Genomic DNA, 23441 nt, shown 5'->3' with positions numbered 1-23441 from the left:
AATCAAGTTGTAGAAACATCTCAAGGATGATTGGTGGAAACCGGATGCACCTGAGCTCAATTCTGAGTGTCATGGCAAAGGGTGTGAATACTTATGTACATGGGTGCTTTTTTCCTTTATTTTTAATAAATTTGCAAAGATTTCAAGCAAACTTCTCTCCCGTTGTCATTATGGGGGATTGTTTGTAGAATTTTGAGGAAAATAAGGAATTTAATTCATTTTGGAATAAAGCTGTAATATAACATGTGGAAGAAGTGAAGCGCTGTGAATACTTTCCGGGTGCTCTGTAACTCATCCCTGCTTTCTCCAGACTGGAGGCAATCAATGTTTTGGCCGGTTTGTGTCTACATCCATCGATGGGACTGGAGGGAAGAAAAAGGGAATTATTTCCTCTAACAGCCAATCACCATTCATTATATATCTTCTCCCTGCAGGATGGGAATTGGGAGATAAAATCAGGCTGCTTTGCCTAGGAATGACTCTGTTTTTCCTGTTAGTGTTTAATAAATAAGCCATTTATTTATTTTTTTAACTGGTTCCGGACCGCCCACCGCATATATACTGTGGCAGGGCAGCCCTCCTGCACGAACCTACATAGGGCTACGTCGGTCGCGTGCCAGCAGCTAGGGGGCGAGCGCACGCCGACAGTGTGCTCCAGCCCTGCTCGGCAACGGGGACTCCGATTGCCGCCTGACACCCGTGGCAGGCTGGCCCTGCTGCGCAAATCGATGTAGGGCTATGTCGGTTGCGCGCCGGCAGCTAGGGGGCGAGCACACGCCACCGGTGTGCTCCGGCCCCCACTAGGCAGCACAGACTCCAATGCAGCGGGCAGGTGGCTCCGATTGCTGCCTGACACCCGCAATCGTTCCCCGCTGAGAGAGAAGGGCGGTCAGCTATTGTAAACACAGCTGACCGCTCTTCTCTCTGGAATGATCACAGAGCCCCTGTGATCCTTCCAAATAGGATCACAGGTCTCAATGGTCATTCCATAATCCCCACCCCCATACAGAAAACACTCCCCTAGGCTCACATTTAACCACTTGATCACCCACAGTGTTAACCCCTTCCCTGCCAGTGTCATTATTACAGTAACAGTGCATATTTTTAGCACTGATTACTGTAGTAATGTCACTGGTACCCCCAAAAGTGTAAAAAATGTCAGTTAGGGGTCCGATCTGTCCACCGCAATGACGCAGTCCCAAAAAAAAAAAAATCGCTGATCGCCGCCATTACTAGTAAAAAAATAAATAAATAAAAATGACAGAAATCTTTCCCGTAGTTAGTAAACGCAATAACTTTTGCGCAAACCAATCAAAATACGCTTATTTATTTATTTTTTTTTTGCCAAAAATATGTAGCAGAATATAAATTGGCCTAAAATGTTTTTAGATTTTTAAAATTTTTTTTCTTTTTTTTTTTTGGGAATGTTATATAGCAGAATTATATATCTTCTCACTGCAGGGTGAGAATTGGGAGATAAAATCAGGCTGCTTTGCATAGGAATGACTCTGTTTTTCCTGTTAGTTTTTAATAAATAAGCCATTTTTTTTTTTTTAACTGGTTCTGGACCGCTCACCGCATATATACTGTGGCAGGCTGGCCCTCCTGCGTGAACTGACATAGCTCTACGTTGGCCGCACGCCTGCAGCTATGGGGCGAGCGTGTGCCGGCGGCGGCGCTCTCCGGCCCCCACTCGGTAACCTTTTTTGTTTTTTAGCGCAAAAAAAAAAAAAAAAAATCGTAGGGGTGATCAAATACCACCAAAAGAAAGCTCTATTTGTGGGGAAAAAAAGGACATCCATTTTATTTAGGTACAGCTTTGCATGACTGCGCAATTGTCCGTTAAAGTAACGCAGTGCCGAATCGCAAACTATGGCCTGGTCATTAAGGGGGCAAAGCTTCCGGTCCAGAAGTGGTTAATAAGGCTGCATTTATGTGTTTGACTTCTAGCATTTTATACTGCGATATTGCATTTGCTGATCTGCTTCATAACTGTTCTTATAAATGCAGCGTTGGCTTTGCAACCAGTAGATGGCGATAAAATACATTTGTGTTTTAGCTCTCATTTTCTGCAACTGTTAAACACTTTTGTTCTTTTCTGACCATTTTTTACCACTTGACCTCTGGACGATTTATAGCAGAAATACACGGTTCAAACATCGACCGATCGTTCGATCCCTGACCAACGAAACTGCGTTCGTTGGTCAAAATCCTCACCAACATTAACAATCGAAAAAAATCTTTCAAAGCGCAATTGATTTCATACGTAGTGTTGACGTTTCACATACAAGTAGAAGTGATGTAGTGCGCGTGTGACCTTGTCACACGCCTCTTCCTCCCAGCACGAACGTTCCTACACTCTTCGTTGAAGGGACCGGCATTGAAACCGTGTATATATATATATATATATAATTTTTTTTTTTTTTTTGCTGACATTTCTTTGCCTTGCTTATTTGGAATTTTTCATTAATGTTTACAAAACTTTGTTCTTAAACACTCCGGGGTCGCCATCTATTTCCGCTCATGCGTGATAATGTTCTATAGATTTTCTACTGACGACCTTCACACCCACGAAAATTGTTTGCAAACGATACGACAGAATTTTTAAATTTGTTTTCAATCGGTCTTTTTCGTTCATAATATCGATATCGGGTATTGATTGCTGGGCATCAACGAGAAGAAAATCGGCCGATCATTCCCTGAATGAAAATTTTCGTACAATTTTCATACTGTGTATTCCTGCCATAAGAGAATGAGTCCATGCCCACAGAAAAACTAAATATACAATGTACATGGATGATACAACAATAACCAGTCCAGTATCACAAAAGTATAATAAGATACAGATCTCTAAGGCCCCATTCACACATACGGACCGTTTATTTCATCAGTTCAGAATGTCCCCAGCTAGTGGAAAACCTGGAAGTGGATTGCCAACATCCCTACAGGCTGTGAGAAAGGCACAAAAGATTCCCCCTGGGGGTGGGACTTTGAGGGCAATCACACTTCCAAATAAGTGAAACTTGTATTTTATTTAAACAAGATAAAATAGATCAGAAGATCAAACTATACATAAGATAAAGGTAAACAACGTTTATAATGATGCGAGAACATGGATAAAGTTACATAGATATAAAGCCATGAGTGAGGCATAAATTAGCATTTATACTGTGGGGGTATACGATGCAAAATAGAAATTCTCCAACTGACGTAGGCTCTTTACCATGTGACCAGCCGTGTCCAATCACAGCTGATCACATGGTAAATAGGAAGTGCCGTTGATCGGCTTTCCTCAGTTCGTGCCGGACAGGCGCGAGTATTGGAAAGCCGATCTGTGGCTCTCCTGACGGGGGGAGGGGGGGGGGGTCTGCACTGGTAATCAGAGCATTGATTACCAGTGCAGACCCTTGGGGAAGGGGGGGTGCAACTAGAACCACCAGGGATGCCCACCATGACCCCAGGGCTCCCCACCATGGCAATCAGGGCTCAGGGAGCCCGCCAGTGCCCTCCCCATCAGTGCTGCCCACCAGTGCCCATCATTGCCATCTATCAGTGCTGCCCACCAGTGCCCATTATTACCCATCAGTGCCGCCTATCAGTGCCCACCAGTGCTGCATATCAGTGCTACCAATCAGTGCCACATATCGGTGCCCATCAGTGCTGCATATTACTTCCGCCTATCAGTGTCCATCAATGCTGCCTAGCAGTGGCCATCAGTGCTGCATAAAAGTGCTGCATATCAGTGCTGCCTATCAGTGCTACCCATCAGTGATGCATATCAGTGCTTCCCATCAGTGACACATCAGTGCCGCCTATCAGTTGCTACCCATCAGTGATGCATATCAGTGCTTCCCATCAGTGCCACCTATCGGTGCCCACCAATGCTGCATATCAGTGCTACCTATCAGTGCCCACCAGTGCTGCCCATCAGTGCTGCATATCAGTGCTACCCATCAGTACCACATATCAGTGCCCATCAGTGCTGCATATCAGTGCTACCTATCAGTGCCAATCAGTTCCACCTATCAGTGCTACCCATCAGTGCTGCATATCAGTGCTACCCATCAGTGCTGCAGATCAGTGCTACCCATCGGTGCTGCAGATCAGTGCTACCCATCGGTGCTGCATATCAGTGCTACCCATCGGTGCTGCATATCAGTGCTACCCATCGGTGCTGCATATCAGTGCTACCCATCGGTGCTGCATATCAGTGCCCATCAGTGCCTACCAATGCTGCATATCAGTGCCACATTTTAGTGCCTCCTCATCTGTGCCTGTCAGTGCGGCCTCATCAGTGCAGGAAAAAACGTATCTATTTACAAAATTTTTTAACATAAACAAAAAATATATATATTTTTTTTTTCAGACTTTTTGGTCTTTTTTTATTTGTGTAGCAAAAAAGAAAAAAGCCTTGCGGCGATCAAATGCCACCAAAAGAAAGCTCTACTTGTGGGGAAAAAATGACATACATTTGATTTAGGTACAGCGTAGCATGACCGCGCAATTGTCATTCAAAATGCAACAGCGCTAAAAGCTGAAAATTGGCCTGGGCAGGAAGGGGGAAAAGTATATAAGTATATAAAGTATATAAGGTATTTAAGTGGTTAACTGACAATTGCGCGTTCATGCGACGCTGTACCCAAATCCTATTTGTCTTTTTCTTCCCACAAATAGAACTTTCTTTTGCTGGTATTTGATCACCTCTGCGGTTTTTATTTTTTGCGCTATAAACAAAAAGAAGAGCAACAATTTTGAAAAAAAAAATGTTTTACTTTCTGCTATAAAACCTTTTTAATAAAAATAAAAAAATGTTTTTCTTCATAAATTGGGCCAAAATGTATTCTGCTACATATTTTTTGTAAAAGTTTTTTTTACAATAAGTGTATATTGATTGGTTTGCGCAAATCTTATAGCATCTACAAACTACGGGATATATACTGTAATTTTTTATTTATATTTTTTACTAGTAATGCGTCAATCAGCGACTTATAGTGGGACTGCGATATTACGGCGGTCATTCAGACACTGACACTTTTTGGGAAACTGTGACCAGCGATTAAACACAGCGGGTGCCAGCTAATGGATGACCACCGGCACCTGCCGATCATCGGGAAGACACACAGAACAGAGCTCTGCCTATGTAAACAAGGCAAAGCTCTGTCCTGTCAGCAGGGAAGTCATGGATTTTCTTATCCCCCAAAGCAGGGAATAAAATCCATTACTTCCCTCATATACTACACCAAAACACACAGTTAACCCTTTGATCACACTAGATGTTTAACCCCTTCCCAGCCAGTGTCATCAGTTATATTATATTTTTATATTATATATATCTATCTATTTATATTCTATATTATATTTTTATATTAGTTATATTATATATTTATATTATATTATATATATATATATATATATATATATATATATATATATATATATATATATATATATATATCTATATTATTTATATTCTATATTATATTTTTATATTAGTTATATTATTTATATTATATATATATATCTATTTATATTCTATATTATATTTTTATATTAGTTATATTATATATTTAGCACTGATCACTATATTGGTGTCACTGGTTCCCACAAAGTGTCAGATTAACTGCCGTAATATAACGTATAATATAATAATTAACTGTGCTGCTATAAGTTGCTGATCGCCGCCATTACTAGTATTAAAATAAATAATTCCAGTATATATATCCTATAGTTTGTAGACGCCATAACCTTAGCGCAAACAAATCAATATACACTTATTTGGATTTTTTTTTTTTTTTTTTACCAAGAATATGTAGCAGAATACATATTAGCCTAAATTTTTAAAGAAATTAGATTTTTTATTTTTCATTTTTTTTTTTTCATAGGATATGTAAGTAAAATGTTTTTTTTCCTCAAAATTGTCAGCCTAATTTTTGTTTATAGCGCAAAAAAAAAAAAAAACACATAGGTGATCAAATACCAAAGAAAGCTCTGTTTGTGGGGGGAAAAAAAGACAGAAATTAAATTTATGTACAGTTGCATGACAGTGCAATTGTCAGTTAAAATAACGCAGTGCTGTATAGCAAGAAATGCCCTGTTCAAGAAAGGGGGGTAAATCTGGTTAACCACTTCTGGACCGGAAGGATTTGCCCCCTTAATGTCCAGGCCCTATTTTGCGATTCAGCACTGCGTACCTTTAACAGACAATTGAGCAGTCGTGCGGCGATGCACCGAAATTTAATTGATGTCCTTTTTCCCCCCAAACAGAGCTTTCTTTTGGTGGTATATGATCACCTTTGAGATTTTTATTTTTTGCGCTATAAACAAAAAAAGAGCAACAATTCTGAAAAAAAAAAAAAAAAACAATATGTTTCACATTCTGCTATATAAAATTCCCCCCCAAAAAAAATGTAAAATCAAAATTTTCTAACATTTTAGGCCAATTTGCTACATATTTTTGGTTAAAAAATTGCATTAAGCGTATTTTGATTGGTTTGCGCAAAATTTATTGCGTCTACTACCTACTGGAAAGATTTATGTAATTTTTATTGTTTATTTTTTTTTTTTAATAGTAATGGCGGCGATCTGCGATTTTTTGCAGGACTGCGACATTGCGGAGAACAGATCGGACCCCTAAGGGCTCTTTCACATGGAGCGGACCGCATTGCGATCCGCTCTGGCACTTTTTTTTTTTTTCCCAGAGCGGATGACACTTGTGTCATCAGCTCCGTATGTCCGCATATCATCCCATCCGTTTGTGGATGATATACGGACATAATGTAAGTCTATGGGCATTGCGGATGACACCGCTGACATCTGATTTTGCGTCCTTTCCGTTTTTTTAAACGGAAAAAAAATAGTGTTCTGTTCGTTCCAAAAAGCGGAACAGAACTGAAAGGATGAAAATCGGATGTCAGCGGATTGTCATCCACTGACATCCGCAATGCCATTGACTTACATTATGTCCGTAAATCATCCGCAAAAAAATAGGATGATATACGGACACGCATAACACCCATGTGAAAGGGCCCTTACTGACATTTTTGACACTTTTTTTGGGGGGGGGGGGGGGCAGTGACATTACTACAGTAATCAGTGCTAAAAATATGCGCTGTCACTGTAATAATGACACTGGTAGGGAAGGGGTTAACACAGTAAGTGTTCAAGGGGTTAAATGTGAGCCCAGGGGCGTGTTTCTAACTGTGTGGGGGCGTGGCTTGTGAAATGATCATAGAGACCTGTGATCCTATATAGAAGGATCACAGGCACTCTGTGATCTTTCCAGGGAGAAGAACGGTCAGCTGTGTTTACAACAGCTGACCGTCCTTCTCTCTCTGCGGGGAGAGATTGTGTGTCTCAGGTGGCAATCGGAGCCGTCTGCCCTGTGCATCAAGATCCCCGCTCATCCCATAGCTGCAGGCGCGCGACTGACGTATACCTACGGCGATTCTGGCAGGAGCGGCTGCCTGCCACAGTAGAACTGTGGCGGGCGGTCGTTAAGCGGTTAAAGAGGTTGTATACCCCCCTGTGGTGTTTGTACCTACAGGTAAGCCTATAACAAGGCTTTACCTATAGGTGCTGTAAATATCTCCTAAACTTGAATTCTATAAATAAGACGATTGGTGTTAATTTTAGAATAAACTTTTCTCCCTTTTTGTAACTTGTTACTTTGATATTTGTCTCGTTTATCTTTGTTGGAGATCCGGAGAGGAACGCTGGGTCCTTGAGGCCGGGGTCGGTGATGCTGCGTTGTTTTCCTTCCATGCACAGAATTTGTGGTAATGTTTGTTCGCTCTGTGCGTCTCCCCTGCAGGTGCGGGATGCAGCAATAAATTGCCTGGTGGAAATCTACAGACACGTAGGAGAACGTGTTCGCGCTGACCTCAGCAAGAAAGGGCTTCCCCAATCTCGGTGAGTTCTCATCTTTCCCGCTTCTCTCCTCTTTACTGTTTGCTTTTTCTTTAGTCATCAGCATTTTTATGTCTGTCTTAACCCCTTTACGGCTAAGAGTTAAACAAATCTGAAGGTCTAAGCACAAGTTTGAAACGTTGACATGTGTTCGTAAAACCGTACATTTCACAACTACTTTGAGCATCCAGATGGATTATACCGTGTTTTTTTCAGGACAAATGGGGCTTAATTTTAGAGGTAAATAGTAATGGATATTCGGGATTGACAGATTATCGGCAAAGCCGATATTTCGAGGGCCGATATGCACTTTCCCCAATATATCGCAATCAGCCCCAGAGGTTACCGATTTTGCCGATATTTCGGGAAAGTGCTTGTACCGGAGTAATTCCTGCAGCTAGAGGCATCACCCCAGTACCGGCGTCCATAGCCTTCTGCGGCTCGCCCGAGTCTCCCGTCCCACTGGGAGACCCGGCCAACCAGCCTGCACGGCCGCCGAACACCTGATCAAAGCCGCATTCAGCTCTGATCGGGTCTCCATGTAAAAACCCGGAAGTGATGTCATAACACTTCCGGGTACTCAGCGCCAGATGAAAAAAAAATGGCTGCATTTAAAACAGCCAAACTTGGCGATTTGAATGCTTTTAAGTGCAGAGGAGGTGTTTGGGTTCTTTTAGACCCCCAGATCCCTCCACAAGAGTACCTGTCAAGTGATAAAATAAAAATAAAAATTTAAATGTACAAAAATATCGGCCAGTATCGGCCGATACCTATATTCAATTGCCAAAATATCGGTATCGGCAACAAAAAACTGATATCAGTCGATTACTAATGGATATCTCCTGTGGTTTTCTTTTTTTTTTTATATATAATTGATGTTATTGAAGGAAAAGGAAAATGGTAAAAAAAAAAAAAACAAAACAAAAAAAAAAAAACATTTTTTATTTTTTTATTGTTTTTTAATTTAGCTGTATATTTCTTCTTACTACAATAGCCTTCCACCAAAGTGCAAACCAAATTAAATTCTCCTACTCCTGATGATCGCAGCGATACCACATATGTGTATGTTAGTCGTTGTTTCAACCCATAGTACAGCCCAAAATACAAAAGTGCGCTTTTCTCAATCGTTCATTGACAGACGCAGCTCCATATAATTCTTGACCATTGGGTTATGCTGCCCTCTACAGGAGTAAAACACTAGGCATGAAAAAGCTTTACCACGCCTATGGGGTCGTCCCTGCAGGCATACACCCACACACTCTGCTTTAGGCTTCAGTTTCGTTGCAAGCAGCGTTTAGAGGAAAAACCCCAACCCACTCAAGATAGAGGGTGGAAAAACCCCAACCCACTCAAGATAGAGGGTGGAAAAACCCCAACCCACTCAAGATAGAGGGGTGGGCTCTGCGTCTGTCAATGAACTTCAGAGAAATGGATTTTACAGTAAGTAAAAAATCCAGTTTTCTCTATCACTCATTGACAGACGCAGCTCCATATAATTCTTGACCATTGGGACGTCCCAAAGCAGTATTTGCATGAGGGGTGGGAAAACCATGCCGAAAAAGAACAGAATTCACAAAAAGGCTAAAACTTTAGTCAACCAGTGAACATGGAGCTCAATCAGGTACAACTGGAAGGTAAGAGGTACACCAAGAGTCGCTTGGGGTATGTCTCTATCAGTTTTGCACATCTAGAGACTGACATTTTTTCCCATTCCTCCTTGCAAAACAGCTTGAGCTCAGTGAGGTTGGATGGAGAGTGTTTGTGAACAGCAGTTTTCAGTTCTTTCCACAGATTCTCGATTGGATTCAGGTCTGGACTTTGACTTGGCCATTCTAACACCTGGATATGTTTACTTGTGAACCATTCAATTGTAAATTTTGCTTTATGTTTTGGATCATTGTCTTGTTGGAAGACAAATCTCCGTCCCAGTCTCAGGTCTTTTGCAGACTCCATCAGGTTTTCTTCCAGAATGGTCCTGTATTTGGCTCCATCCATCTTCCCATTAATTGTAACCATCTTCCCTGTCCCTGCTGAAGAAAAGCAGGCCCAAACCATGATGCTGCCACCACCATGTTTGACAGTGGGGATGGTGTGTTCAGGGTGATGAGCTGTGTTGCTTTTACGCCAAACATAACGTTTTGCATTGTTGCCAAAAAGTTCGATTTTGGTTTCATCTGAGCAGAGCTCCTTCTTCCACATGTTTGGTGTCTCCCAGGTGGCTTGTGGCAAACTTTAAACAACACTTTTTATGGATATCTTTAAGAAATGGCTTTCTTCTTGCCACTCTTCCATAAAGGGCAGATTTGTGCAGTATACGACTGATTGTTGTCCTATGGACAGAGTCTCCCACCTCAGCTGTAGATCTCTGCAGTTCATCCAGAGTGATCATGGGCCTCTTGGCTACATCTCTGATCAGTCTTCTCCTTGTATGAGCTGAAAGTTTAGAGGGACGGCCAGGTCTTTGTAGATTTGCAGTGGTCTGATACTCCTTCCATTTCAATATTATCGCTTGCACAGTGCTCCTTGGGATGTTTAAAGCTTGGGAAATCTTTTTGTATCCAAATCCGGCTTTAAACTTCTCCACAACAGCATCTCGGACCTGCCTGGTGTGTTCCTTGTTCTTCATGATTCTCTGCACTTTAAACGGACCTCTGAGACTATCACAGTGCAGGTACATTTATATGGAGACTGGATTACACACAGGTGGATTCTATTTATCATCATTAGTCATTTAGGTCAACATTGGATCATTCAGAGATCTTCACTGAACTTCTGGAGAGAGTTTGCTGCACTTAAAGTATAGGGGGCTGAATAATTTTGCACGCCCAATTTTTCAGCTTATTATTTATTTTTAAGTTTGAAATATCCAGTACATTTCGTTCCACTTCATGATTGTGTCCCACTTGTTGATTCCTCACAAAAAAATTACAGTTTTATATCTTTATGTTTGAAGCCTGAAATGTGGCAAAAGGTCGCAAAGTTCAAGGGGGCCGAATACTTTCGCAAGGCACTGTAGCTTGTCTTTTTTTATTTTAAAGGAAACCTTTGTTAAAAATTAAAATTTTTAGGCCGAGATCCTGAAATGGGAAGAAAAGTTTGTTCCAGCCCGTTCCGCCGTGCATATCCTAGGAGTGGAGAACTGGCAGGCGGATTACTTGAGTCGTCAGTTGTTGGATCAGGATAAATGGTTCCTGCACCTGGAGGCGTTTCACCTACTATGTGTCCGGTGGGGGACAACCAACGTCAGCCTGTTAGCCTCTCGACTCAATAAGAAGGTGCAGAGGTTTGTAGCCAGGTCTCGGGATCCTCTGCCCGACACCACAGATACTCTAGTGGGTCCTTGGGGTCAGTATCGGCTGATTTATGCATTCCCTGCGCTGAAGCTCCTGTCGAGGATTCTGCGCAGAATAGGGGTGGAAGGGATTCTGGTCATTCTGGTGGCCCCGGACTGACCGCGCCGGTCTTGGTACGCAGTTCTGGTAAGGTTGGTCGCCAATGCTCCTTGGAGACTTATTCTCAGGGAAGATCTGCTGTCTCAAGGGCCGTGGCTGTTAAAAGCCAGGTGTTGAAGGATAGGAGTCTTTCTCATTCAGTGATTCCTACACTGTTGAAGGTTGGAAAATCTACCTCCAGGAAGATCTATCATCGTACGTGGAAATCGTACATCTCATGGTGTGAATCGCTGAAGGTGCATCTTTGCTTTATTCAGTGGCTAGGATTTTGGCCTTTCTCCAAAGAGGGGTTGAACATTGGTTGGCCTTGGGTACTGTCTCTTCTTTAAAAACCTCCCTTTGAGAACATTAGGGAGATTCCTCACATCCTCTGCTTACACTGTTACAGAAGGTAGCCTTTTTGGTGGCTATTACCTCTGCCTGCAAAGTACCTGAATTGGCAGCCTTATCCTGCCATTCACCTTATCTGGTGGTCCAGATAAGAGATAAAGTGGTACTTCAACCTAATCAGTCGTTTCTTCCTAAGGGATTGTCTTCGTCTGCTGCAAACTTATCCAGATGAATCATGCAGATGGTAGTACAGGCTTATTCACTAAAGGGTCAGGTTCCACCTTTCCCTGTGAAGGCGCATTTTACTAGGGCTCTGAGTGCTTCTTGGGCTTTTCACCATAAGGCGTCAGTAATACAAGTTTGCAGGGCAGCAACTTAGTCGTCTGTGCACATGTTCACAAACTTCTATAAAGTAGATGTGTTGGCATCCTCTGAAGGTTTTGCAGGCTGCTGTTTGAAAGAGACTTTAGTGTCTTTGAGGGTGTTTGTTCCAGGTGACCTCCAGTTCCTGGCTGAGCTCCATGTTCACTGGTTGGCTAAAGTTTTAGCCTTTTTGGGAATTACGTTCTTTTTCTTCATTGTTTCCCCACCCCCTCATTATATGGAGCTGCGTCTGTCAATGAACGATAGAGAAACTGGATTTTAGACTTACCGTAAAATCCTTTTCTCTGAAGTTCATTGACGGACGCAGCACCTGTCCCTCTGTCTTGAGTGGGTTGGGTTTTTCCTCTAAACGCTGCTTGCAAAGAAACTGAAGCCTATAGCAGAGTGTGTGGTTGTATGCCTGCAGGAATAGCCCCATAGGCATCATAAAGCTTTTTCCTGCCTAGTGTTCTACTCCTGTAGGGGGGTAGCAGAACCCAATGGTCAAGAATTATATGGAGCTGCGTCTGTCAATGAACTTCAGAGAAAAGGATTTTACGGTAAGTCAAAGATCCAGTTTTTGCTTTTTTTTTTTTTTTTCATTGTACCTAAAACACAGTGATACTTAATAAAAAAATATATATATATTCACATTGACCTTGAGCCAAACACTATAAGTAAATAAATAAAACAAAATAAAAGTACAAATTTATGGGATATGAATCACATTACGGTTACTTGATATTTTTGCGCAGCAATTTTATTTATTTATATTATTTACGCTGTATGAGATAGTGGATTGTTTGCAGCAATTATACCGTTAATTGGTTGCTCGTAGGATTTATTGTTTAATTTTGAGCCAAACACTAACTCTTGCACTAACCTAGATCAAACTTTTCTCCATTTATATATATATATATATATATATATATATATATATTTTTTTTTTTATTTTTTTTCTCTATTTAAGCTCCTTCTCTCTCCTCCATTCACAGAGAAAGAAAACACGGGGCGGGCTTCCCAGTGACTAATCACTGTAATAGCCAAATCATTTTTTTTTTTCTGCAACGAGAGAGAGAGAGATATGCTGCTGTATCTCTCCCCTCCGTTCACAGAGTGGGGAAAAAAAAAATAAAAAAAAAACACGGGTGTGCTTTACAGTGACTGATCACTGTGTTAACCAATCAGAGGCTATCACAGCGATCAGGTGACCCGGAATCGGGAGTTCCGGCTCCCGATTCATACAGGGGCCCGGGGCTCTCTGTGAAACCCCGGTCTCTGTGCTGGGAGCGCACGCTGCATTGCGCTCGCAGCACTAAGAGAGATGCGCAAATATGCGCCTCATGGTAAAAAAGCCCAGTCCAGTGGAGCCGCGTTTGGTCGGCGTGAAGGGGTTTAATTAGATATTTCTCAGTGTTGTCTGTAGTTGTTTGTCATGGAATGACGGTCTCCAACTCTCAGCACCCGATACAGTTGGTTCTGGCTGATTTCCTCAATCAGTGTAAATCTGTATTGAAGTCTTCCAGCAATGGCTCAGGGCTGATCTATAGTATTGGACAGGATTTGCTCTGCAGTCAGGTCTGTTACTGATAGATTCCAGCAGCTCTGAAATTTGTAAAATGTAAAGGGCCTCATTCACAGAGGCGTTTGGGGTCCGGTCTGGGAACCTGCAGATTTTTGCCTAAGTCACCCGTGATTTCATTTAGCTGGTCTGCTCTGCCTATGTGAGACAATGACAAGCTGACAGCGGCTGCATTTGTCTACGGTGATCCACAAACGCACACGCAGCGGTTGCCCCGGGGTTGTTGGACAGATGATCGCCACTGGGTGCACATAGATGCGTCCAAGCTTGGACGTCCATCCTTAACTGCAGTGAAAGCAGAGCTTCACCCTCTTTTAATAAGCATGTCCCATTTAATTGCTCATTTCTCAGTCTTTATTGTTTGGATATTGTCTCTTTTTTTTTTATTATTTTTTTATTATAAATATAATTTTTTTTAATTTAAAATTTTCGCCACTTCAGGTGGTTGTAATAGCTGAAGGATTTTTACCTTTATCAATTCTATGCATGAAGGTGAAAACCCTGTGTGTAGCAGCCTCCCCTAATACCGGAGCCCCATCTTGATCCAGCGATGTGCAAGAGAGCAGCAGCTCTCCCGGGTCTCTTCCTCCTTATTGGCTGTGACATTGGCTCCTGTTACTGTCCATTACATCCAATGAGGATAGAGCGGGGCCGAGCCGCGCTCCATGTCTGAATGGGCACACACAGTGTGGTTCGGAAGCCCCCATATTAAGCTGCTTGCTTTGGGGGGCACTCAGCTGGAGTTAGGGGCCAGGAGAGACGGTGAGGGACCAGAGGAGGATCTGTGCTGCTCTGTGCAAAACCATTACACAGAGCAGGTAAGTTTAGAGACTTTTGTTTCACTTTAAAGAGGAACTGCAGTCCCCGAGCGAAAAATGGAGGGCACTCAGCAGGAGCGGGGGCATTCAGCAAGAGGGAGGGGCCAGGAGCGGGGGCACTCAGCAGGAGGGAGGGGCCAAGAGCGGGAGCACTCAGCAGGAGGGAGGGGCCAAGAGCGGGAGCACCCAGCATAAGGGAGGGGCCAGGAGCGGGCCACTCAGCATGAGGGAGGGGCTAGGAGCGGGGGGCACCCAGCAGGAGGGAGGGGCCAGGAGCGGGGGCACGCAGCAGGTGGGAGGTTCCAGGATTGGGGGCACTCAGCAGGAGGGAGGGGGCCAGAAGCAGGGGCACTCAGCAGGAGGGAGGGGGCCAGAAACAGGGGCACTCAGCAGGAGGGAGCGGCCAGGAGCGGGGGCACGCAGCAGGAGGGAGGGGCCAGGATTGGGGGACACTCAGCAGGAGGGAGGGGCCAGGATTGGGGGACACTCAGCAGGAGGGAGGGGGCCAGAAGCAGGGGCACTCAGCAGGAGGGAGGGGGCCAGAAGCAGGGGCACTCAGCAGGAGGGAGGGGGCCAGACGTGGGGGCACCCAGCAGGAGGGAGGGGACAGGAGCTCCGGCGGGGGACCCAAGAAGAGGAGGATCAGGGCTGCTCTGTGCAAAATCATTACACAGAGAAGGTAAGTATAACAAGTTTGTTATTTTAAAGAAAGAAAAAAAAAAGCCAGTTCTCTGCGGCAATACACGTCATAAAGGATGTCCCATTGACTCCTGGGATATCGGTGCCATCAATCCCAGGAGTCAACAGGCATCCTTTTTCAGAATTGGAAATAACACGATTACAGGCGGAGTTAGGTGCCATTTTTCAATGTGAGACTCACTGCTATTGGCAGCCTGGTAACAACAATGTGCGCCATACAGTGTCTTCCCTGCACAGGTGTGAGAACGGGAGATGCATGCTGAGTAGCCATCTGTATAAAATCTGAAGTGTATGGGTGCTGGCTTCTGATGCCCACAGAAGCAATGGCCCCTGCCAGAATTTCATAAGGAGAAGCTCATAGAAAAAAGTGCACAGATATGCAAGACCATAACCATAGTAGGTGAAGTGCTTAAAGTGATTGTAAAGTCTCCTTTTATATAAAAAAAAAAAAAGCCATACATGTTATACTTCCATTTTCTGTGCAGTTGGTTTTGCATAGAGCAGCCCCAGTCCTCCTCTTCTCTGGTCCATTATTGCTGCTTCTAGCCCCTCCCTCCTGTTTAGAGCCACCACAGCAAGCAGCTTGCTATGGGGGCACTCAAGCTCAGTTGCAGCTTAGTGTGTCCATTCAGACACGGAGCTGCTATTGGCTCCCCCCTCCCTCTCTCCTGATTGGCTAACTGATTTTGATTGAGAGCCAATGGCGCCGCGGCTGTGTCTCAGCTATTTAAGAGGGAGAGTCCTGGACATCACTGGACAGATGGGGCTCAGATAAGTATTGGGGGGCTGGGGAGGCTGCTTCATACTGAAGGCTTTTTATCCTAATGCATAGAAAGCATTTAACATAAAAAACCTTTTGCCTTTACAACTCCTTTATTAAGAATCCCAGTTATGCTTTTATTTCCATATTAAGAATCCCAGTTATGCTTTTATTTCCATTTTTCACTTATTTTTTTTTTCTTTAAAAATATCAAATATGTTATACTTACCCGTTCTGTGTAATGGTTTTGCACAGAGCAGCCCAGATCCTCCTTGGGTTCCTCACCATCTCTGCTGGCCCTCCCTCCTGCCGAGTGCCCCCACAGCAAGCAGCACTCCGCTTTGTGTGTCCTTTCAGACACGGAGCCGCGGTTCCGCTCCTCTCTCTCTTGATTGGCTAACTGACCCTTTACAGCAACCGTAGCCAAAGGTACCACAGCTGTGTCTCAGCCAGTCAGGAGGGAGAGTCCTGAATGGCCGAGGCACTCGTGGACATCGCTAGATCGAGATGGGGGCTCAGGTAAGTGTTAGAGGTGACTGACAGGGGGGCTGCTGTACACTGAAGGTTTTTTTTATCGTAATGCATAGAATGTCTTAGTTCAAAAAAATTTGTGATTTTAGAATCACTTTAAGCACTGGGTGTGCAGAGACATGTGAACAGTGACTCCTCCCTTCAGCTTCTGCCGCTGTTCACATGCACACATGATCCCAATCACAAGAATCTGCAAATTCCTGCCGCTGGAATCTGCTGTATGCACACAATTGCCAGTATGAAGGAGGCTTAATACTGAACTCTTTAAAAACTCTGTATAATGTCTCTTTAAAGGTTCAGTTCACCTTTTATTTTATGTTAAATGCACATTTTTTTTTTGGATCAAAAAGTGTGCATTTACTAATTTATTATTATTATTATTTTTTTTAATAGGAGCCTGGAAAGCATTGCACCAGCGATCAGCAGATTGCTGGTGCCATGCAGGTCCCCTACAGACTGTCAGTGTACCTGTGTGCCCGTACATTGCATGGGCAGGCAGTTTTACACTGACAGGAAGAATCCACCTACCTACAGAGCTCAGCAGCGCCATGGTAGTTCATTGAGAATAAAGATGGGCTCAGGCGTGTTCGGGATCCTAGTCCCACCCCCCCCCCCCCCTGCCCGATCCCACACTGCTAATCACAGGCAGTGAGACATTTCCTGGTGCACAGCTGCACAGACCGGGAAATGTCTCCCTGCCTGTGATTGGCGGTTTGTAGTGTCGGCTTCCTGGTGGGGATCGGGGACGTGGGTTGGGACTAGGATCCCGAACACGCCCGAGCCCATCTCTACTTTAATAGAAATAAACAAAGTAACCTTGCTTATGCCTCGTACACACGCAACGATTGTTAGCCGTGAATTTTCGGGCCAACGTCCGATCGACCGATTTTCGGCTTGTTAGTATGATGCTTCCGACAACCGACTCAGACTTTTCGGACAAACAAAATCTGGTGTGCAGGCTATAAAATTTTTGTTGGCCGTCAACATAACGGCCGATTTTCCGCCAGTCAGTACAGATTTCGGCAGACAAAATTCAGATGAGCAAGACTGGGCATGCTCAGAGAAGGAAAAACACACGGAAAGTTAACCATCACATGACATCACTTCTGAAGTTGGTTTTTGTTGGCCGAGAAAATTCGTGTGCAGTCTAGAGCACATTTCAACCAACACAACAACACTGGACAAAAGACGGCCGATCGGTCGGCCGATAATCGTTGCGTGTGTTCGAGGCATTAGTCACACTCTTGAATGGATGAAACAGTATATAGGCTGCCGGTACTACGGATATGATTCAATCCACAAATACACAAAAAAAAAGGGAGTACAGCGCCACAAATGATGATGGACCCAATGTATGAATATTGAGTGCTCAAAGAGGAAAACAAAAATTTTTGCTTTCATAGAGACCATAGAAATCAGTCCATAAGTCCCATCTAGTTATGACCCAAACAACATTTCCTTTCTTTGTGTTGATAAAAAAGAGGAATGAAGGAGAATCCTGCACCAAGGAATAGTTCATTAACTTCCAAAAGTGCTCCACCGCGTGCTCAGAGAGTAATGACTGCTTACCAGAGCAATTTGACCCTTGATTAAGAGTGGTCAAAAAGCGTATGATGCGATGATACAACACCCATACGGTTTGCAGCAGACAGCCAGCTCCCGGTCAGTAATCCAGCCTGGTGTACATGGCAACTCCAATTTCTCCCAATGCTCAACCAACTCAATAAGTCAGAAAGTACCTCCAAGAGAGAAGAGGAGTGCGTCGTAACATACTGACGCGTTTCGTCATCAAGGGATGTTGTCAAAGGCCACCTCTACTTTAGAACTACAAGCCCCAAAGGCTGTCGGTACTTGTAGTTCATTGATTCACAGATATATGCGAGAGCCCCACATGGTCGCACTATTTGAATTGGGGCAGTGGGGGAGAAGATCCCCGACTCTCTGCCGCAAAGGGAGAGGGGTCTGATGCTGAACATGTTACACCGTAAATATGGGTGTAGCACAATCAGAAAGGTGAGCTTATAATTTAGAGTAGTTCACACCACATGCATTCCAGTGCTTTTTTTTGGGGGGGTGGGGGGGTTTCCTGTATCTGAAATGCACATAATGGAGGTTACATCGTTTTCAGTGGCATAGTTCACACCAGTGACTGCAGTTCCAGTGCATTCCGATTTTTAGATAAGAAAATGCTGCATTTTTCCTGCACAGAACTTTATTGGAAAGCAGAAAAATGCATAAACGCACTGGACCCCAGTACAAGCAGCCCCCGGGTTACAAACATCCGACTTGCAAATGGAGGGAGACAACAGGAAATTTACCCCTAGGAAGGGAAATTCACTCCTGTAAGAGTTCTCATAGGAAAAAGATGTCTCCACTGAAGCTTTATCACCAACCCTCGTTTCCACGGCAACCCAAAATTTCCAAAATCCAATTGTCACAGGGACAGAAAGTGAGGGGGGGGGGGGGGTCTAAGTGGGCACAGACTGCAAAACAAATATTACAGGGATGTTAACCCTTCCGTATGCTGTCCAAAAAACGTAAACATTCTTTTCTTGGCTGGAGTTACTTAAAAAAAATGTACCTGTTCCAACTTACATACAAATTCAACTTAAAAACAAATCTACAGACCCCATCTTGTTTGTAGCCTGGGGACTGTCTGTACAGTGAAAAGAAAACAAGAAGAGGAAGAAGGAAAAAAAAGCATTTGGAATGCATCAAAAACGCACCGGAACGCATATAAAATAAAAAAGAGCATGCAGAAGCGCATCCGGTACAGATCTGGAGGACGTTTTTGTGGTGTGAACTAGCCCATAAAGCTGGGCATACATTATACAATTTTCTTGTCCAATTTCCCTTAGATTTACTTTCAGTTATGTACAGTGCCTTGAAAAAGTATTCATACCCCTTGAAATTTCCCACATTTTGTCATGTTACAACCAAAAACGTAAATGTATTTTATTGGGATTTTATGCGATAGACCGACACAAAGTGGCCATAATTGTGAAGTGGAAGGAAAATGATAAATGATACAAATAAATCTGTGAAAAGTGTGGCTGCATTTGTATTCACCCCCCGGAGTCAATACTTTGTAGAACCGCTTTTCCCTGCAATTACAGCTGCAAGTCTTTTTGGGGATGTCTCTACCAGCTTTGCACATCTAGAGAGGACATTTCTGCCCATTCTTCTCTGCAGAATATCTCATCTCTGTCAGATTGGATGGAGAGCGTCTGTGAACAGCAATTTTCAAGTCTTGCCATTTAGGTCTGGACTGTGACTGGGCCATTCTAACACATGAATATGATTTGATGTAAACCATTCCATTGTAGCTCTGGCTGGATGTTTCGGATCGTTGTCCTGTTGGAAGGTGAACCTCTGCCCCAGTCTCATGTCTTTTGCAGACTCTAACAGGTTTTCTTCTAAGATTCCCCTGTATTTGGCTCCATCCATCTTCCCATCAACTCTGACCAGCTTCCCTGTCCCCGCTGAAGAAAAGCATCCCCACAACAGGACGCTGCCACCACCATGTTTCACAGTGGGGATGGTGTGTTCAGGGTGATGTGCAGTGTTAGTTTTCCACCATACATAGCGTTTTGCTTTTAGGCCAAAAAGATCAATGTTTGGTCTCATCTGAGCAGAGCTCCTTCTTCCACATGTTTGCTGTGTCTCCCACATGGCTTCTCCCAAACTGCAAACAGGACTTCTTATGGCTTTCTTCCACCAATGGCTTTCTTCTTCTCACTCTTCCATAAAGGGCAGATTTGTGAAGCGCACGACTAATAGTTGTCCTGTGGACAGATTCTCCCACCTGAGCTGTGGATCTCTGCAGCTCCTCCAGAGTTCCCATGGGCCTCTTGGCTGCTTCTCTGATGAATGCTCTCCTTGCCCGGCCGGTCAGTTTAGGTGGACGGCCAGGTCTTGGTAGGGGCCCGGCCGGTCAGTTTAGGTGGACGGCCATGTCTTGGTAGGGTTGCAGTTGTGCCATACTCTTTCCATTTTCCCATGATGGATTGAACAGCACTCTGTGAGATGTTCAAAGCTTGGGAAATTTTATCATAACCTAACCCTGCTTTAACCTTCTCCACATCTTTATCCCTGACCTGTCTGGGGTGTTCCTTGGCCTTCATGATGCTGTTTGTTCACTAAGGTTCTCTAACAAACCTCTGAGGGCTTCACAGAACAGCTGTATTTATACTGAGATTAAATCACACACAGGTGGACTCTACTAATAATGGGACTTCTGAAGGCAATTGGTTCGTTAGGGGTATCTAAGTAATGGGGGGTGAATACAAATGCACGCCATGCTTTTCATAGATTTATTTGTAAAAAATGTCCCTCTCTAGATGTGCAAAGCTGGTAGAGACATCCCCAAAAAGACTTGCAGCTGTAATTGCAGGGAAAGGCGCTTCTACAAAGTATTGACTCCGGGGGGGGTGAATACAAATGCAGCCACACTTTTCACAGATTTATTTGTATCATTTATCACTTTCCTTCCAATTCACAATTATGGCCTCTTTGTGTCGGTCTATCACATAAAATCCCAATAAAATACATTTACGTTTTTGGTTGCAACATGACAAAATGTGGAAAATTTCAAGGGGTGTGAATACTTTTTCAAAGCACTGTAGTAATAATAAAAGGGCCGGCTTGACTGCATACAAATTGGAATTGTTTAGATTTGACCTCATATTAAATGGTTTTGGAGAATCTAAAGGAAAATTGAACAATAGAATTGTATAATATATGGCCAGCCTAAGGCCTTGTGCACACCGAGTGATTGCTTTTCTCCTCTGAATGCCTGGAGATAAGCTGCTCAAAAAACACACCGAAGGACCTTTTCACACGGGCTTTCTGATCAGGTCCGCTTGTCAGTTTTTCAGGTGGACCGGATCGGATGCTCAATGTAGCAGCAGATGTCAGGGGAGACATGTCTGCGGACAACCGCTGCTATCCGATCCTGTCCGTGAAATCCAAACGGATGGAAACTCTTTTATCCATCCGTCTGGAGGATAGGATTGGATGAAAGCGGTCCGTTATCAGCTCTCCCATAGAGGGGAGCAGGGATCTGACAGGTCTGTCTCTGCACAGAGAGTGAAGACGGAGCTGTCTTCTGCCTGCTCAGCGGGGATCGGCAGATTGATCCCCGCTGAGCAAAATTGAGTCCGCTGGACGGAAAGCCAGTGTGAAAGAACCTGAAAGCTGCATATTGCAGGGTGAATTTTGATCCGTCTGTGCTCACCTTAAGGCTACATTCACATGTGGGTGTAGCGGATCACGGGCCGAATCACCGCGATTCTGCCCGAGATACGGAATCATTGCAAATCACGGGACACCTGTGCAATGCCCGTGATTTGCAATGGCACCCCAAACGCTGTGCGATGTTGCTGCGATTTCCGCTTGCCGAATGGCACAAACAGAATCACGGGACGCATGACGCCCAATAGAAGCTCTTGTACCTTTTTTGGGCATCATGTGTCCCGCGATTCTGTTTGTGCAATTCGGCAGGCGGAAATCGCAGCAACATCGCACAGCGTTTGGGGTGCCATTGCAAATCACGGAAATCGCACAGGCGTCCCGCGATTTGCTATGATTTCCGCATTGCGGGCAAAAAGAATCGCGGTGATTCTGCCTGTGATCCGCTACGCCCACATGTGAATGTAGCCTTACACTTCTCCACCCGTGATTCTCTGTGCTGCAAGTAGATGCCCGCTCTCACACCTGATACTGCTAACAAGTTTCCATAAAACGCACAGCTGTGATGAAAAACATTTTACACTTTCATACAATTTCAGTTGTTTCACTATCAGCCAGCTCTGTCTATGGAATCAGTAATAACATCTCCATATTTACTGCCTCCTCTGACTGCTGTGTCGTTTGCTAATACTGATCCCTGACCGGGTCTCCGCTCCTGAGGGATCTCCAATAATGTGATTGTGGGGTCACTGGAGGATTTACCATCTGCTCTGTAGTATGAGGGCCTGAGGAGGCCGCCACTTCACATCCGGGTTTGTAGGCCTTCACACTGCATAGTATTTGGCATTTTTGAGGAAGGATGAATAAAGAGATTGGGAGGTGTGTGGGCAGTTTTTACAGACGGCATAGCAGTTCTAGTGCCGTCCCTTTGTACAGTTCACATTGATAACCATTCTAATTGGTTTTTCTGAGGCTAAAACGGTCCTACACCCCAACATGGAGATCATATCCCCCCTTATATATTTATACATGGTGATCATATCCCCCCTTATGTATTTATACATGGAGATCATATCCCCCCTTATGTATTTATACATGGAGATCATATCCCCCCTTATGTATTTATACATGGAGATCATATCCCCCCTTATGTATTTATACATGGAGATCATATCCCCCCTTATGTATTTATACATGGAGATCATATCCCCCCTTATGTATTTATACATGGAGATCATATCCCCCCTTATGTATTTATACATGGAGATCATATCCCCCCTTATGTATTTATACGTGGAGATCATATCCCCCCTTATGTATTTATACATGGAGATCATATCCCCCCTTATGTATTTATACATGGAGATCATATCCCCCCTTATGTATTTATACATGGAGATCATATCCCCCCTTATGTATTTATACATGGAGATCATATCCCCCTTATGTATTTATGCATGGAGATCATATCCCCCCTTATGTATTTATACTTGGAGATCATACCCCCCCTTATGTATTTATACATGGAGATCATATCCCCCCTTATGTATTTATACATGGAGATCATATCCCCCCCCTTATGTATTTATACATGGGGATCATATCCCCCCCTTATGTATTTATGCATGGAGATCATATCCCCCCTTATGTATTTATGCATGGAGATCATATCCCCCCTTATGTATTTATGCATGGAGATCATATCCCCCTTATGTATTTATACATGGTGATCATATACCCCCTTATGTATTTATACATGGAGATCATATACCCCCTTATGTATTTATTACATGGTGATCATATCCCCCCTT

At 43.8% G+C, this 23441-nt stretch overlaps 1 protein-coding gene across 1 annotated transcript in view; it reads left to right on the top strand.

The window, feature by feature from the left end:
* The window catches only part of CLASP1 (cytoplasmic linker associated protein 1), a 390996-nt gene that overhangs the window by 139599 nt on the left and 227956 nt on the right, over positions 1–23441 (top strand). Inside the window, exon 7 of the mRNA XM_082262205.1 lies at positions 7811–7908. Coding sequence (XP_082118331.1) covers positions 7811–7908 — 98 coding nt within the window. The remainder of the gene's footprint in view (positions 1–7810; positions 7909–23441) is intronic.

This window comes from Pelophylax lessonae, assembly GCF_965119305.1.
Source record: "Pelophylax lessonae genome assembly, chromosome: 6".
NCBI classification, from domain to species: Eukaryota; Metazoa; Chordata; class Amphibia; order Anura; family Ranidae; genus Pelophylax; species Pelophylax lessonae.
This window is presented reverse-complemented; position numbering and strand designations above follow the sequence as displayed.